The sequence below is a fragment of the Papilio polytes genome, unplaced genomic scaffold (assembly GCF_000836215.1).
Source record: "Papilio polytes unplaced genomic scaffold, Ppol_1.0 DF824047.1, whole genome shotgun sequence".
NCBI classification, from domain to species: Eukaryota; Metazoa; Arthropoda; class Insecta; order Lepidoptera; family Papilionidae; genus Papilio; species Papilio polytes.
In genome coordinates this window covers 1,300,295-1,316,414 of record NW_013525157.1, presented here as the reverse complement: position 1 = coordinate 1,316,414, position 16,120 = coordinate 1,300,295, and the positions used below count along the sequence as shown (strand labels likewise).

The 16,120-nt window shown below is 34.7% G+C and overlaps 2 protein-coding genes across 13 annotated transcripts in view; one reads left to right on the top strand and one right to left on the bottom strand.

The window, feature by feature from the left end:
* LOC106100591 (septin-7) overlaps positions 1-8,886 on the top strand; it is a 42,739-nt gene extending 33,853 nt beyond the window's left edge. For 6 of the 7 annotated variants that reach the window (XM_013279499.1, XM_013279495.1, XM_013279497.1 and 3 more), the window contains 6 exons: positions 216-447; positions 1,332-1,500; positions 4,597-4,675; positions 5,045-5,265; positions 5,691-5,731; positions 7,359-8,886. In XM_013279499.1, coding sequence (XP_013134953.1) covers positions 216-447; positions 1,332-1,500; positions 4,597-4,675; positions 5,045-5,265; positions 5,691-5,731; positions 7,359-7,399 — 783 coding nt within the window. In that variant the 3' untranslated portion in view covers positions 7,400-8,886. Of the gene's footprint in view, positions 1-215; positions 448-1,331; positions 1,501-4,596; positions 4,676-5,044; positions 5,266-5,690 lie in introns of all 7 variants that reach the window. The other variant, XM_013279493.1, reaches the window with a different exon arrangement.
* A 2,711-nt stretch (positions 8,887-11,597) lies between these two features.
* Positions 11,598-16,120, bottom strand: part of LOC106100748 (alpha-catulin) — a 53,241-nt gene continuing 48,718 nt past the window's right edge. For 3 of the 6 annotated variants that reach the window (XM_013279767.1, XM_013279763.1, XM_013279764.1), the window contains exons 10-12: positions 15,915-16,078; positions 15,663-15,816; positions 14,360-15,560 (exon numbers count right to left, since the gene is read on the bottom strand). In XM_013279767.1, coding sequence (XP_013135221.1) covers positions 15,183-15,560; positions 15,663-15,816; positions 15,915-16,078 — 696 coding nt within the window. In that variant the 3' untranslated portion in view covers positions 14,360-15,182. Of the gene's footprint in view, positions 13,561-14,353; positions 15,561-15,662; positions 15,817-15,914; positions 16,079-16,120 lie in introns of those variants that run through there. The other 3 variants (XM_013279768.1, XM_013279765.1, XM_013279766.1) reach the window with 2 other exon arrangements.

The window sequence follows — 16,120 nt, the reverse complement described above, 5'->3', positions numbered from 1 at the left end:
ACATATATCCTAAAGCGTGTCGAAAGTATAGGGCTTTCTTATTGTATCAAAAATATGCTGTGATTGTTGACGTCCTACGTCACAAATTATTGTGTGTACGCTTTATTATATTAGTATAGATATATATGTATAGACTACGACCATTTTTGTGTGGCATAACAGTCTGTTAGCAGTAAATAAAATAAAAAAATTTGCAATATTGTGAATTTGGACAGATAATGAAGGAGATCGCGCAACACAAGATCAAGATCTACGAGTTCCCGGAGTGCGGGGGCGGGGCGGGCGGGGCGAGCGTGGCGGGCGGCGCGGGGGAGGAGGGCGAGGGCGCGGAGGCGACGCGCTCGCTGAAGGCGCGCGTGCCCTTCGCCGTCGTGGGCGCTAACACCGTCATCGAGGCCGAGGGAAGGCGCATTCGCGGCCGCAAGTACCCCTGGGGCATCGCTGAAGGTACACCCACGTCTAACTTACGTTTAGTATATTAAAGAGTGGCAGTTGTTATCTGTTTTAATAATTATCATATTTATTTTAATTAAAAAATACTTTCGAATATTTAAGTACTAGCTTTCGCCCGCGACTCCGTTCCCGTGGAATTAAAAAAAAATAACAAGCAGCCTATGTGTTCTTCCAAACTATCCTCTACATCTATGGCTAAATTCATCAAGATCCGTTCAGCAGTTTAGGCTATAAATTCTAACAAACTTCCATCTATCTATCTAAACTTTCGCATTTATAATATTAGTAAGATTATTACTCTTTTAAGAAACAAAGGAATTGTTGTCTAAGATAATTTTTAAAATATGAAATTGGCATTATTTGGCTTTAAAAATTTATTAAAAAGGTGTTTATATTGAAAACTCTACTATGGGTAAAGTAAGTGCGGCAAAATCGATTGGTACAGACCAGCTATTGTATATCTACGCAAACATTGTTTGTTTAATAACAAGTGTTGTTAACAATAGGCACGATAATAGCAAAACCACAATCTAGTCATTGTGCTGTACACATGACTTGGATGTGAACAAAGGAATATGATTGTATCTATTGTTAATATGCATTTTGTAGCTATTTTTATATAAAAAAACACATTGTAGTATTACACGCATTACATTTTACACCAGATTTGAATTAACTTTTATTTAAGTGGCTGAAGGCGATATTTTATGTTATACTAGTTTTTTCCCGCGATGCCGTCCGTGTAGAATTTAATCGAGTAACAAAGTAATAACATCTATGCCAAATTTAATCGAGACCCGTTCAGTAGTTTAGGCTACAAACAAACAACCATCCATCCAAATTTTCGAATGTTAGTAAGATTAATATAACATTTTCAGTGGAGAATCTGGAGCACTGCGATTTCCTAGCGCTTCGCAACATGGTGATCAGGACTCACCTCCAGGACCTGAAGGATGTGACGAGCTCCGTGCACTACGAGAACTACCGCTGCCGCAAGCTGGCCGGCCTCTCGCACGACGGCAAGCCGCACAGGATCAACTCCAACAAGTGAGATATATTATAATGTTCACACTTTACCCCGGCTCGCACTTGATACACACCAATTGGGTTCTGCGATGTCGATGCGAGCCGCTATAAAGTTTGGATAGCACTATATCTGTGTGTCCCTTGACTTCTGTAATACTAAAATTGTGCCTAAAGTTACGAAGTAATGGTTTGTTTATTTTAGCATGATTGGATGAACAAATTAAACATACAAACAAAATGTAATCTACGAGTAAAATCCCTTTACTTAACAAAAAGTGATAATTTTAAACATTTAGCGGTGTAACCTTTTTAGCACTTTTAATTTTTATGTGTTGTGTTAACTTCAATTAACAATGATGTGCAAAAATTTACGTAATTATTTATGTCTGTGTTTTCTTTTGGTTGTGAGTATTGAATATTTATAGTTTAGCCCTTAACTTGGTAGAATTTTATTTTTTCGAATATCAAAATAATATTCATAGCAATTAACCTTGATGACCCAAGGTGTTTAAAAAAAATTGATGTATCTCTACAGATACCCTAACAAGAAAAGGGTTAGCCGTCTAATTGAATTTCTAAAAGTCAAATTATAAATAAAACTATATGAATCAGATATTTGGTGAACATTTTTAACGTCATGCTAAAGTGAACTAACTATAGTTAAATTATTTCTAACATTTCGATAACTAGATTTTCAATTAAATAATTATAAAAGGCATGTGTAACAACCTCAACTGACAAGGTTGGTAAGTTAACTATCAAATTAAACCTTACGTACTGCTGTCACCGCTTTTAAGGTGGCCAGACTTGTTACGTTAATATCATTGTTAAAATCAAATGTGTGTCTAAAATTTCATAACTCAAGTGTTAAATGCTATAAGTGCACAGTAACATAACACCTTCAAACGATAACGTCACGATACTGATGTTTATTTGTGTTAAATTAAAATATAATGAGTTTCATTTGATGAGAGTCTTATGTTATTGTGCACGCGTAGTAATTTCATTGCTGCATGTCTGGTCACCTTTGACGCGGTCAATATTTTCATTAATTTACTGTCGCATTTGTGAGCTACCAGATTTTTTTAACATTTCTATACTTTTAGTTACACGTCTATAGTTGCAACATTCTTTAATATTTGAATGTTATGCTTGGGCATGCAGAAATGATCTTACTGCATATCGTTTGTTTATCATGGAACTTTAAAATTTGCCGGTTTTATTTTAAACATCCATGATAAAGTGTCATTAACCATAACAAGCGCTTAGAGTGGCATCAAAATCTATTTAATATTTTGAGAATTGACTAATCAAAGTATAGGTTACTAAGCTGTTTTCGATGTGTAGATTTCATACAGAAATATGACTACTATGCTAAAAGAATAAAATGTGTAGCATAGCGCTATATTTTTTAAAATACTCCACACTGTTGAGTTTGAACATCTTAACCGAAGTTTCCATAAATGTCTGCATATATTTGTATGACAATTCATTCGACCTGTGTAATTCACGTCGCTTTCATATCCGATATAGACACGCGATGTTGGCGCCGACATATGAAATACGACGCTCCGAACGCTCGCGAACTGAATAAATAATTTGATACATGCCTATAATTGAAGGGTATAAAAGCAAATATCCTTCAGTCCTTTTTTTAACTAGGTGTACCTTATTGTTGCTTGCTTAATAAGGAACAATTTAGTAAACCTAGTTAAAAAACTGAAATGTTGGATTGATTTTTTTTTCCCTTATTCTCTTTAATTACAGTAACTGGATTAAGATTTCTGTTATATGGAAACAGTTATTAAAATTATTGATTTCGCTAAAAATATATTAAATTACTCAGCTTAACGGAAATTGTAAAATTATTATTAATTTGATTAATGAATAAAATAATATTTTATGTCATAAATTAGTTTGCACCATAGAGAGTAGCATAGTATTAAATAAAAACACCCTTTGATTGCATCAATATATCATAAAATCGACCCTAATAACTATAGTTATTTATAAATATTATCTGAATAAATGTTAGTAATACGTATGTGGTTTTGATGCCGCTGTCGCGCGTTGCGTTCGCGCATCCACGTGTTGTACGTTAACAATGGTTGTGTTGGTGTTCAGTTTGTGCCCGCAAGGACTGATGAACAGTTTCATGACCGTTTGGTAAGTCTCATCCCCGCACACAACTCTGCGTGTGTCTGTGTGTGTTTATTACATTCATTACACACTTTTTCGACAGCACGGGGTGGTCAACATATCGACATATCTACAAAAGTTACATATCTCGAGTTATCTGTGAGATATGTGACTTTTTAATTGGATCGATTTTCAATTTTTTGTTCTACTTATCTGAAGCAAATGCTTTTCATGTTAGCGTATATGTTGCATGTTTGGTATTCACATTTTTTTTATTTACGCACTTTTATTTCGCATGCAATAATAATATCTCTGTAGCAAGTAGCGTGACGCATGTTCACTTTGTTATGTATGTTTATTAAGAAACAGTGGTCCTCAACATTTTTGACTCGACGTCAAGAATTGCACAAAAATATTGAAAACTTCGTTCACTATTTTTTATTTACTTTACGGAGGTCAATAAAACACGAAATGGTTTTGTAAAGTACTAATGGTAATTATTTGGCAGTCAATAACAAATTTAGCAACACAAGGATGGTAATTTCCCTTACATTTATGTACTATAGGCATGTTATTACTACTACCATTACAAAAATAAAAATGTAAATATATCTTGTGTCAGTCATATTTGCATTTAGTACGAAACGATAAGAATAGTAGAGTATAAAAAACATTTTCTCAATATTTGTATTAGTATAATTTGGTGCTAAATATAGTTTTAAAATTCACAACTATTCTTGTATTTTTCATGATTTCTTTGACCTATACAGTAAAAACACAACTGTGTGAGTAAATATGTTATTGTGAAAATTTAAATACATATTTTATGTTCAACTGATTTCATAGTCAAAAGTATTAATTATTTGTAGAAAATTTAAGTTTTTGTATAAAATTTGTCAATCAAGTTTGCGTTGCATGTAACGTTTTAAAAATTGAAGTAAATACTTAATTAAATAATGTGATTGTTCTCGTTCTCAGGAATCCGTTAGCTCAAATGGAAGAGGAAAAACGAGAGCACGATCTTAAAATGAAGACAATGGAAAGCGAAATGGAACAGGTAAATTTACATTACGTTAGGTATAAGCAAAGTGAACATTTTTTTACCGGTAGTTTCTCTGAAAGGTACTAAAACAGTTGTCAAGTTTAGTTTTAGTCCTTGTATTGACATGTAATAAAATATTTTACAAAATTATAAGATTCATCTTTTGTTTATAAAAAGTGTTAATCACACTTATTGGGCAATGAATTTAAATATAAATAATAACATTGACATGTGGTTGAAGATCAATAGATTAGTGAGATTATATGAAAATGTTTCAAGAGAAGTGTTAACTATGTCTACTCTATTTTTTTAATCTGTTTAATGTGTCACCTTCATTTGACCTTTGTAGTATAAATGTCTGAAACAATATGTGTGGTGTGTTAGGTGTTCGAGATGAAGGTGCGCGAGAAGCGCGCCAAGCTGAAGGAGTCGGAGGCGGAGCTGGCGCGGCGGCACGAGGCGACGCGGCGCGCGCTGGAGGCGCAGGCGCACGAGCTGGAGGAGCGCCAGCGCGCGCTGCACGCCGAGCGCGCCGCCTGGGAGCGCGACACCGGCCTCTCGCTCGACGACCTGCGCCGCCGCTCGCTCGAGGCCAACAGCAAGGAGTCAGTCACCTACACTTCACCCCCCACCCCCTCTCTCTCGCTCACTCTCTTACACTGTCTCGCTCTTATACGATCTTGCTCTTTCTCACGATGTCTTTCTTCTTACGGTTACCATACAACTCGCTTTGTCTTTAAATTTTGGTAGCCCAGTTAGTACTAGTTAATCAAATATTGGATAGTCATTTCCCACTTGTCAATAACGTAAAATGTGTTTATGGGTTCCAATCGGTAAAAACCTTGGCAAACAATCTCTTCTCCCCCTCTTTATACAAAAAGAGTTTTTTTTTTTTAAAGAAATTAATGCGATCTTACCTTAAAAACGTCACCAATTTACGATTATTTAGAAAAATCTTTTAACTCTATTCTGTTGCCAATTTTCTGTGAATAAATTTGTTTTATTTATTTACCGTTTTTCTTTATTCCAGGACCGTAGATGGAAAGGATAAGAAGGATAAAAAAAAGAAAGGTTTGTTCTAGGCCTCCGACTTATGGCGTCGGCCTCGCACCCACCGTACGTAACACACGTGTGACTAACCTGTCGCCATTGTGCCACACGACACGACACGACACGACTATTTACAATGGATACTTTTAATATTTTCTCCTAATCACTGTTTAACTTACGTACTTCTTTGGCATCGGTTATTGTACAAGGTGCCGGTGTTGTAATATGGTAACAAAATTATTTTTTACCACTTACCAAAGATTTTAATACATAGATAGGTGTTTACTAATTAGTAAAATAGCACATAAATTAACAAAATAAACCAACTTCTTCACCATATGAGAACAAAAATATGTTTCTTTTCTTTATTTTCACATAGTTTCTTTTAATTTGTAATTTCTAGTTGATGAGTGTTGAGTATTATACAAAGGCCTATCTATGTGTAAGAATCTTATTCTTCATTCAATGTGTGTCTTCAACTTGTATAGACACGTGACGTCAGACGTCACATGACGTCATTCACAGCGCCGAGTGTCATTTTGTATTAAATCGTGTTGTCCCTCGACTCACAAATCGCTTCCCACTAACTCGTGTATAAAATGTACCTTTTTAAAACTTTAATATTTCCGCGTTAGCTCAATGAGATTTTAAGAGATTTGATTGTTATCTATTAACTAAAATTCTTGAACATAGTGCCATTGTCTGAATAGTGACGATTGTTGTATCTCGTTAACTGTTTTACTCGCTAAGTATGTAAACTCTATGTACAATACTAGACGCACGGACTATATACAACGAGGGAGGGAAGATAAAGGGAGCTAAATGTCGACTACATTTTTATTCGCTTAATAGCAAGGAATACATATTTGAATATTGACTTGTCGGGAATTCTCTCGTGTTGAAAATTGACAATGATACAATATTTACTAAAACATGGTTAACCATTTTAAATCCTAGTAGTACGAGCCCCCCCTTGCTATCAGATGACGTCACGTCGTAATAATGTCACAGTATGATACGTCAGGAATATATTAGTCTAATGACGTCACGATATAACTGTGATGACGTCACGACGTGATAGAATCTCAGAGCGCAGTCTGGCCCTCTGTGTATGGTCCGGGCGTTAAATTATATGTCATTTAATTTTGAAATTGTGCTTATAATGGGAAAAACATTCACTAATCAAAGGGATCTGTTTTATACTTTGTATATAGTATAGTATTTGCTAATTCTTTTAGTTTAAGTTATTTAAGAAGTGATAAACATTTGGTATTTTACAAGCGATGAATTTTGTACGACATTCGAAATTATTCTATGTCATTTGGACCAAATAGTAGTTTACACAAACTATTGTAATCTTGGTCCGGATTTGCTGTTGTCTTAAATATATTTTTTAAAGTTCACCTGAGTTCTTAAATTTGTAGTTGTAAGTTGGTATTTTTTTTGCAAAATTTTGTGGGCCATTATTTATTTATTATTCCATTAAACCTTAAGTTTTCGGAAATGTATTTATTATTCATATGTACGATGAAAGTTCGGGTTAAGCATTTGCTAAGATTGTACAAATTAATGGAGAAAATTCGATTCGAGACTTCGACTTTGTGATCCAGGGCATCGAGGGCTTATTATTATTGAATTTCTTTTTCAGATTGGTCTTTTAAAAGTGTTGCAACAGGAATAGTGTTGTAGTGATCTGCACAAGTTAAAACAATCTTCATACACAAATGTACTCGAACAACGACCACAAAGACTATCGGACACATCGGACATAAAAGTACCTTTTATCCAGCAGTGTTCGTTTAAACTTTGTATTATGTAAGACGTTTTCCATGACAAAGCATTTATTTAATAAGTTTGGCCTAATTTTATATGACATTTCCATCAAGAAGTAATTTTTAGCAAGGTTTGTGTGCGCAGCAATCGGTCAACACAACTTCAAAGGCAGAATCGCACGATCTTTGACTTGACAAACGTCCACAATGTTGCCAAAGTAGCTTGTAATTGGTCAGCTTTAAGCGACTAAAGGCGCGGCCACATCGGAGCGTATTAGTATTCGTTAGTACACACGAGCGATAGTAAATCGTATATCTTTTGAAAAGATATTCGCGGCCGATGTGGCCAAACGTTTAAGGTACGGAATTTGATCGTAAAGCAAGACGCCACCAATATCGTTTACGGCTCAGCTCAAAGTTAAATAATAATTAGGCACTTTTGAAATTTCAATAAGATAGTTAAAGTAATTGACGCTAGCGATTTATGCATACGAGTTTGAAATATCGATTTCATGATGATAGAATTTATTGCATTGTAGGTTTTTCGAATAATATCGCATTTAGGAAATACACAATTCTAAATTTTGATGTGGTTTCGACTTTTTTACTATTTAGGTGCGGGTTTTTTCCGCTTGATCGGTGCAAATGAATGCCTAAGAGATTATCAAAATTGGTAACCGTTATAACTCGGTATTGGGATGATTATTCGATGTTGGTTAACATCGATATTTGGCATTGTATAAGAATCGATTGTGTTAGTATCAATGTGAAGGCAACATCGGTGATTTGTACTAGATATATCGTGCTTAGTGATATTAATGTATGCTCATAGGTCAGTTGTGAGATAGGCTCTAGCTAGATGTTAGCGTTTCATTGTATTCGTAAGGGGCCGAGGGCGAGGAGCTTCGCAACAAGCGTTGTTGCTTCAGTGCAGAGTTTGTCGAACATATTAGCAGGACGGATATCATATTCTATCATAAATAACATATATATTAAAGGATGTTTGTTTTATAACTATATACTTTATTGTATACATGTTTTATTAAGATTTTATGTGTAAATATTTTCTTGTAATCGTTCGATTACTCGAATTTCTATTTGACATGTTACTCAATGAAACGTAATTTATGAAATGCATAATCTTTATTTAATCTACATGCCATGGTTGAATTCGTATTATTTCCTACACTACAGTATTGACTTCCGCTATTACATTAGAAATTTAGACATTAAGGGATATGCTTAATTTTGTATTTTATGTAGGGTGTTGACCCGTTTTACCATACAGTTCATTTGCTTAGTCATTACAAAGGATATGACGATATGTTGGAGCGCAATGAAGTTTGGACGATGTAATATATTGTACCTTTGAATAAATATAAATAAATACGTAATATATAGGAACCTTTGTTTTATTTAATCTACATGGAAAGATAAAGATAATTTAAGTAAATAAAATAAAATAAAAAATATAATTTAAGTAAAACACACTAATATTCATATGAATCTCTTTTAATTGGTGATTCCACAAATCCTTTACAAGTACAGGACACAATCACACAAATTGCCTCAATGCCTGGGGGCATCCGGTGCCGGCGCCTACTTCAAACATTTACACTCATCGACCACATCAAAATACAATCCATAAATTCTCGAATAACCTCAAAATATTTCGTTAGGTAAACAACATGACTAATTCTAATTATATCATTAAACTTTGGCAGCACTATGGAAAATATACTTCTAATTATTTTAATGAAAATGCAACTTTGGATATATATTATAACAATCACAACAGTTTCTTGACAATATATTCTATTTTATTATATTAAATATTAGTAAGACTAATATTAAATCGAATTAAAACATAAAAATAACTAAGGCTTCTTAAATCTAACGTTTTATAAAACGTAATATTTACAATGTTTACTTATCGGGGTTATATTCCTTCAGGGTTACCATCATTTACATTTCAATATAACAGCAATAAAAATATACATATTTTACTACGTAGGTTTGCACCTTAGTAACAACGTGTTAGTTTTAATCTAGCTAGATATTTGGTTCGTTGCCTAACTCCGGATCCTTTCTTGGTAATGTTTAAATCAGTAAATAATTTATGTTCCATTTTTTGATTCCCTTATGATTGACAACTAATAATTTAGTGCAAACGATAGGAAGTATTTCGTTGAATAAGCTTATCCAAACTGGAAAAAAATAATATTGGTGTTACAAACTTTATGGCGGCTCGGAGTTAAGTGCAAACGTTTTTCTGTCAAAGGTGCCTGGTCCAGAGAAAAGTGTGCGTAGGGTTGTACCTCGCTCTCGCACCTTCTTGATGTTATCAAAAATTATCGTGTGCGGAACATCTGCGATATTACGAGCGGCCATAAAGTTTGGATGGCACTATATCCAACTCATTTCGGACCCTGTCCCGAACTACACCTTGCTACAGTATAACGAACTATATATAATATTAGAATTAATAGTTACTATTTTATTGGTGTTCTTTCGTGTTCCACTAAAGTTAACTACCTTTATATATCTTGAAATAAAAGTTGTACTAAATCTCATTAAGTATTTTGTAATATCACAAATCGCTGTATCGCTAAAAACCTATATAAACTCGCAGATTTAGTTAACCAGGCTAACGTTTTCCGTACCTTTTCCCATTTTAATTACGTTCGAATTGAAATTTGGCGATGACTGTACATAATTTATGTTGTTATTTTTGTTAGTGAGTGTACATGCAACTTTACATTACACCAAACGTCACCCCGGTCAACTGAAACGGCTACTATCCTTAATTGTTACAATATGGTGTAAATGCGCTTGCATCTATGCTATTACAACGCATTCTGCCGTAGCGGAAATCTAAACAGGCTATAAGTTTAATGGACTTCATATTGTCCTATAATTCTTTAACTACTTTATGAGGCACAATGGCACAGCTATTGTATTAGTGAATATTCCCGCTTACATATTTTTTACTTACAGACTATACGAAAAAGAACTTTTGGATTTTCAGTTGGATAATTAACATAATTTTAAATTTCATCAATCAAGAAAGTATTGACTATGGCCGTTCGATAAAAAAAAAGCAAATCATTTACTCTTCATTACAAATTGATATTAACCATAATAATGTCGTTTTATTTACTTTAATATTAAACATTCTGTTTTTATTATTGGCCATAAGTGCTGTATCGCTGGACATGTTTGTTGTTTATAGTTCTAATTTGAACACGATAACATCCTTGAAATAATATTTTAAATCGAATAATTTACTGTAAAAACATTAAACATTATGATACATTTATTATCTATGAACTTTATCGTTTATTTACCTCCAAGCACAAATTACACTAATATTTGTGTCTACCTTACGTGGCCATAATTTCGATTCACAACACGCATTATAAAGCTTTATGAAGCTCTTTACATTAATTATAAATAGTGATCGAGAATCGGAAATATCTTAATTATTTATATCTAAATACTTTAATCGATTACGAAGGCAATAAACAATATACATATGTGATTAGGTTTTATACTATCATAAGTTAAGTGCGCAATAGGTCTTTTGACAAAGTACTTAAGCAAAACCGAAACACGTGTTATACAGACCGATTCTATGTAGAGCAGGATATCGACAGGATTTTTGCGAACACGAATCGTGCAGACATAAACATCAAGATCGCTATTAAAACGATACTTTGTTGGAAAATGCTTTATCCGTTTCAAATATGTACGCGTCAAAGACCTTACAGACAGACAAACTACAGATTGACATTTGCATTAATTATTTCATTTGGAGATTGGGATTAAATTCTTCACATATCTAGTGATCCTAGCTTTTTCAATTTAAGACCTAAAATGTTACGATTGGAACGCAGTAATTTCCAACAAAATATCAAGTAAAAATAAGCTTTTTTGGTTTTAATTTATAGAACTCAATTGATCCTTTGATAAAAGCATTTAACTAACGCCATCTTAACGCCCTAAATATAAGGCCTAATTGTAATAACACTATTTAAATCTTTCATAAATCAAAAACACAAGTGATTACATAATTTCTAAACACCTTTAAACTAGTTTAAAACATTAATATAACATATTTCGATGAAATGTATCTAGAAAGTAATTTTATTGCTTAGTTACATATTTAAGCCAATATAAAAATCTAAATATGAAGTAACTGATGTTACCACGATCACTTGTTTAACGATATTCCAAATATAAAACTAAGAGCGAGGCACGTTTATTTTCAACCTACAATGTTTTATACACTAAATAACGTGATATACAATAAACAATTTAACACCTAACAAATACGTGATATGTTAATTATTGCCAACATCAATAGCCAAGTCGTTGTTCGAGCATGCTAGCGGTATGATCGCAAGGCCAGCGGAAATCACACGGGCGCATGCAAGGCGGGTGCAACGCCTGTCTTTACCCTGCCCTTTGCGTTACTGCGGCGAATGGTCTATATAACACATAGTTTCTCAGGCGACGTGGGTGCTAGGAGCAACCAGAGTCAATTTTCCCTCATCTTAGTGCTTAACATCTTCCCCCTTGGACAGATGAAGTACGACATCCATAACGTATACACACATGCAACACACATCTATCTTTTTTGTTTCACAATCATGCAGTGTCCGCCACGCGAGTCTCATATCAATAACCGCACTATATACACGAAATGGATAAGACAAAAGGCTAACACGGATACACATCGAATGATAGTGACGCAGTGTTATTGAAGTAGAATGTTGTATGTTGCCATGTACAAGTAACTATTATACTGCCAAACAAATTGAGGAAGCGTGCCGTGCAAAAAACAAAAAAAAGTGCGACAGGACCACAAAGGTGCAAGTGTGCGTTTTAGAAGACAGATTTAAACATAAAATTTAATAAAAGCATTTGGGTTAGTATACATACTATACATAAAGTTTATGATAATTAAAATATTATCTAAGGGGGAAACATAAAAAAATAGTATCCTCTGTGTCGTTTACGTATTTGATATAACAATGTGTAACATTAAAATGTAATAAATATTGATTATTGTACGTTTTCACTCATTAATTTATGATCACATTTTACGATGTCATTGTGATGTATCCTAACGTCTCACATGATTGCTACTTACACTAGAAGTACAAAAGATTGAATGTGAAAATACGTAAAATGACGTAATAGACCAGTATAACAAAATTACATCAAAATTCATCGTATTTTTATGTTCGTTTATACAAAAATCAAATCAACATGTACCTTATTTTAATTGGCGTCAGCATTACGTATATGCTTTTGTGTGTCGCAAGTGGTCTGCCGAAGCTTTATCTGTCTATCGCACTAATTATCGTTATACAACTAAATGTTTGCTGCAACCCATCAAAACAGTTTATTTCCAAACAGTTCAATGGATTGACAGCAAAACGGTCGGAAAAGGACAAACGCCACAGATCACTTTAGGAAAATGTAAACCTATAATGGCTCTAATATCTCTCTTTATAAGCCAATAAAATGTACTTTTGAGTTCATTAGATCAATTTGCTGTATTTCATATTGTTATCACAACTTTAAACTTTTACTATATACTATAATTGATGTTTAGCTTTTACCGTTTTTGGTATTTAACAGTCGCTTCTAATGAAATTTATGTACAATTTTAAAAAGTTTTATTATTTGCTTTGGCAATTCTAGCGACTATGTATCACATCAAAGTCTTTACTAGCAAGATTACAAATATCTTAAAATGAAGACACGTACCAATATTGGGTGATAGACAACTGTATTGTTGTAAGCGAGCCCGCAGCGTTTGTCCGTCCGACCCGAGGCGACGAGTTCAAGACGTTAAAGCCTTTAGAACAAGAGGAAGCTGACCCTGGTCCGGCGCGCGTCGCCCTTGCCGCGCCGGCCCATGCCGTACTGTCACATAGCCGTGTCGGAGGAGCTCCCGCCGGGCTTCGCATCGCCGCCGCCTCCGCCCGCCGTGTCCTCGTCTCGGGCCCGTCCGCCCGCGCCTGACCCCGCGCCGCCCGCGGACAAACCGGTGAAGTCGAGTTTGTACTGCAGCACACAAAACACTTTATAATCTCAGGCTTCAACTACTTTTTTTGGCGCAGTCTTACCACAACTTTCTTAATAATTAGATCATTACTATGTTTATACTTTCAGGTTACGTCTACCGATTTTTTATAGACCAAGAACTGAAATGAGAATGGTTTGTGAGGCGTTCAAAGTATCACATATTCAAGATTCGGTCTGCGAATCTGATATTCTCTGTGCTAGCCATCGTATATTTGTAAAATAAATTTATAAGCATCAAGCGTAACATTGTGAATGTTTATAGATATAGGATTTTCGATTAAAGTAAAAGTTGTGGCGAAACCGCGACCAAATATTCACGTCTACCCATCGCTACTGCACCCATCCAAAAGACAACAAACACCATGCACGCGAACCAATTTCATAAAAATTTATTCGCCACATTTATATTTTTATTATTAATTAAACATCATTATTTAACATCAATAAAAGAAAGTTATGCAGTAGTTTTACTTTATGGAATGAGAGCGCAGCGGAAGAGCATCCTAAAGTTTGTAAGCAGCGTTGCAAACTTTAGGATAAACAACAATTATTTTATAATGACACACATATCTAAGCTAAATAAGTATAACAAGGTCATCGCAACACACAATAAACAACATCCAGATATTAGCTATAGAATACACCATATAACAATTCTACGCTAAACTTAAGAAACCACGATGTTAAGTAATGTTAGGCTGAATTACGAGTGTGTGTTGCCACATTGTCGTTTAGTGATCGAAAACTTTAACCCACACATATGTATACCTACTTCATCCATTTAATACACTATTTTCGCTTTTAAATGTAGATGCTTTTTGTAAGTTTGGTTTCCAATGCATGGGTACTCTCTCGGGCATACAGAGGGAATACTGAAATTAGGAAAGAAATTAAAAAATAAAAGGAGAAAACAAAAAATAACAAAATACGTAAATATTTAAAACATTGAGAAATATATTGAAATAGAGCAAGAACAAACGGCGTAGCCTGCCGTGCGGGCTGAACATGAGCATTTGTTTAGTCAACTTTCGATGCCTAGCTATCTAGCTGATATATTACACATCAATATAATACTCGTAATCACAACAGTACAATATTTACTATGTATATTTAAATATACTTTACAGGATTACACAAACATGCTGAGACGTAACTACACACAGAATTACATAAACATAGGGCTTTATGTTATGAAATGTAAGAGACAATGAGACAGACCGATTTATCTCTTGTTTTGGTTGAGGATTTGTTAATCGCTTTGTCCAACGGAATAAGACCCTGGCGTGGAGGGAACCACCCAGTGCATAGCGGTAGGAAAACAGAAACAAATTTTAAATAAAACATACAGTATAACTAAAAGGGACTCCCAATATTCAATTGTACTATGGCTATGTCAAACTAATATCTAAATAGCTAAAAGGTTTATTCTTGTTTCATATATTTTGTTTAAATGAAATAACATTAGTGAAGAACATAAAATCAAGAATAAGCCTTCAGTAATGTAACCACACTCGTCCCCCCGTATCCCGATAGTCTAACAGCCATGAACGAAATAAAATTTTTAAAGTACTTAACGGGTGCAACACTCTGGTGCCTTTTAATCACTCCCACACTCGCCTCCCACGGCAAAGGTACCTAAGGAACATTACGTTCCAATGCACTAAAATCTTTAATATTTCTAGAAAATTCGCTAGATTTTCAAAATGTGCGATGTGTTGGTTAAATTTTCGATAGAAATAGAAACGATCGAAACAGAAGAGTAAATAGATTACCTTGTTTGCGCAATCGAAGCAGGTGGTGACTACTTTGCTGATGACGTTCATGAGGTGCTTGGTCTCCTGGATGACGTTGTCGACTTTGCTGAATGTGGCGGCGCGTCCTACCGTTGGCTCCTTCACCGTGAACTGCAGCTGCTGCACATACGTCGGCACCTTGTCCAAGTGTTCTAACAACTCCTTCTTCATCGTTCCCGCTGGGACCTACAAAAAAGTTTGAGCCACTGGTCACTTTGCTTTACATTTGGCGCGGTTGAATTATAACGATTTCCACAATCAATATATAAAGAATTTGATGCCACTTACCTGGTATGAGAATTGTCGAACTATTTTGTACAATCTATTCGCTTCTTCTGCAAAATACTCAGCTTGCGTGAAGAGGTCTTGCGTCGTATTTAGTCGGCCTTCACCTTTTGTGAATTGGTACATAGCGAAGGCCATGGAAGACATATTTTTCGCCCTGAAATTATAACAAACATCTAGATACTAAGTAAAATATGCGAAATTATTTTAGATAAAACGCTTTTTGCTTTCATCGTGGAAATAATTTTGATTTACCTCTTCACAATATCATTATTCTCGTCAGCTCCCTGCCATTTTTCAGTCTCTGCGTCCATCTCAGAGGACATCATTTTCATCTCCAGACCCGACTTGGCGATTTTAGCTTGTTCATCTGAATCTAACCGCACAGCTTTCAGAGGTTTACTTGTCGTCCCATGTTTCTGAAATTATACAAATAAAGTTAAGACTTACGCTGCATTTTA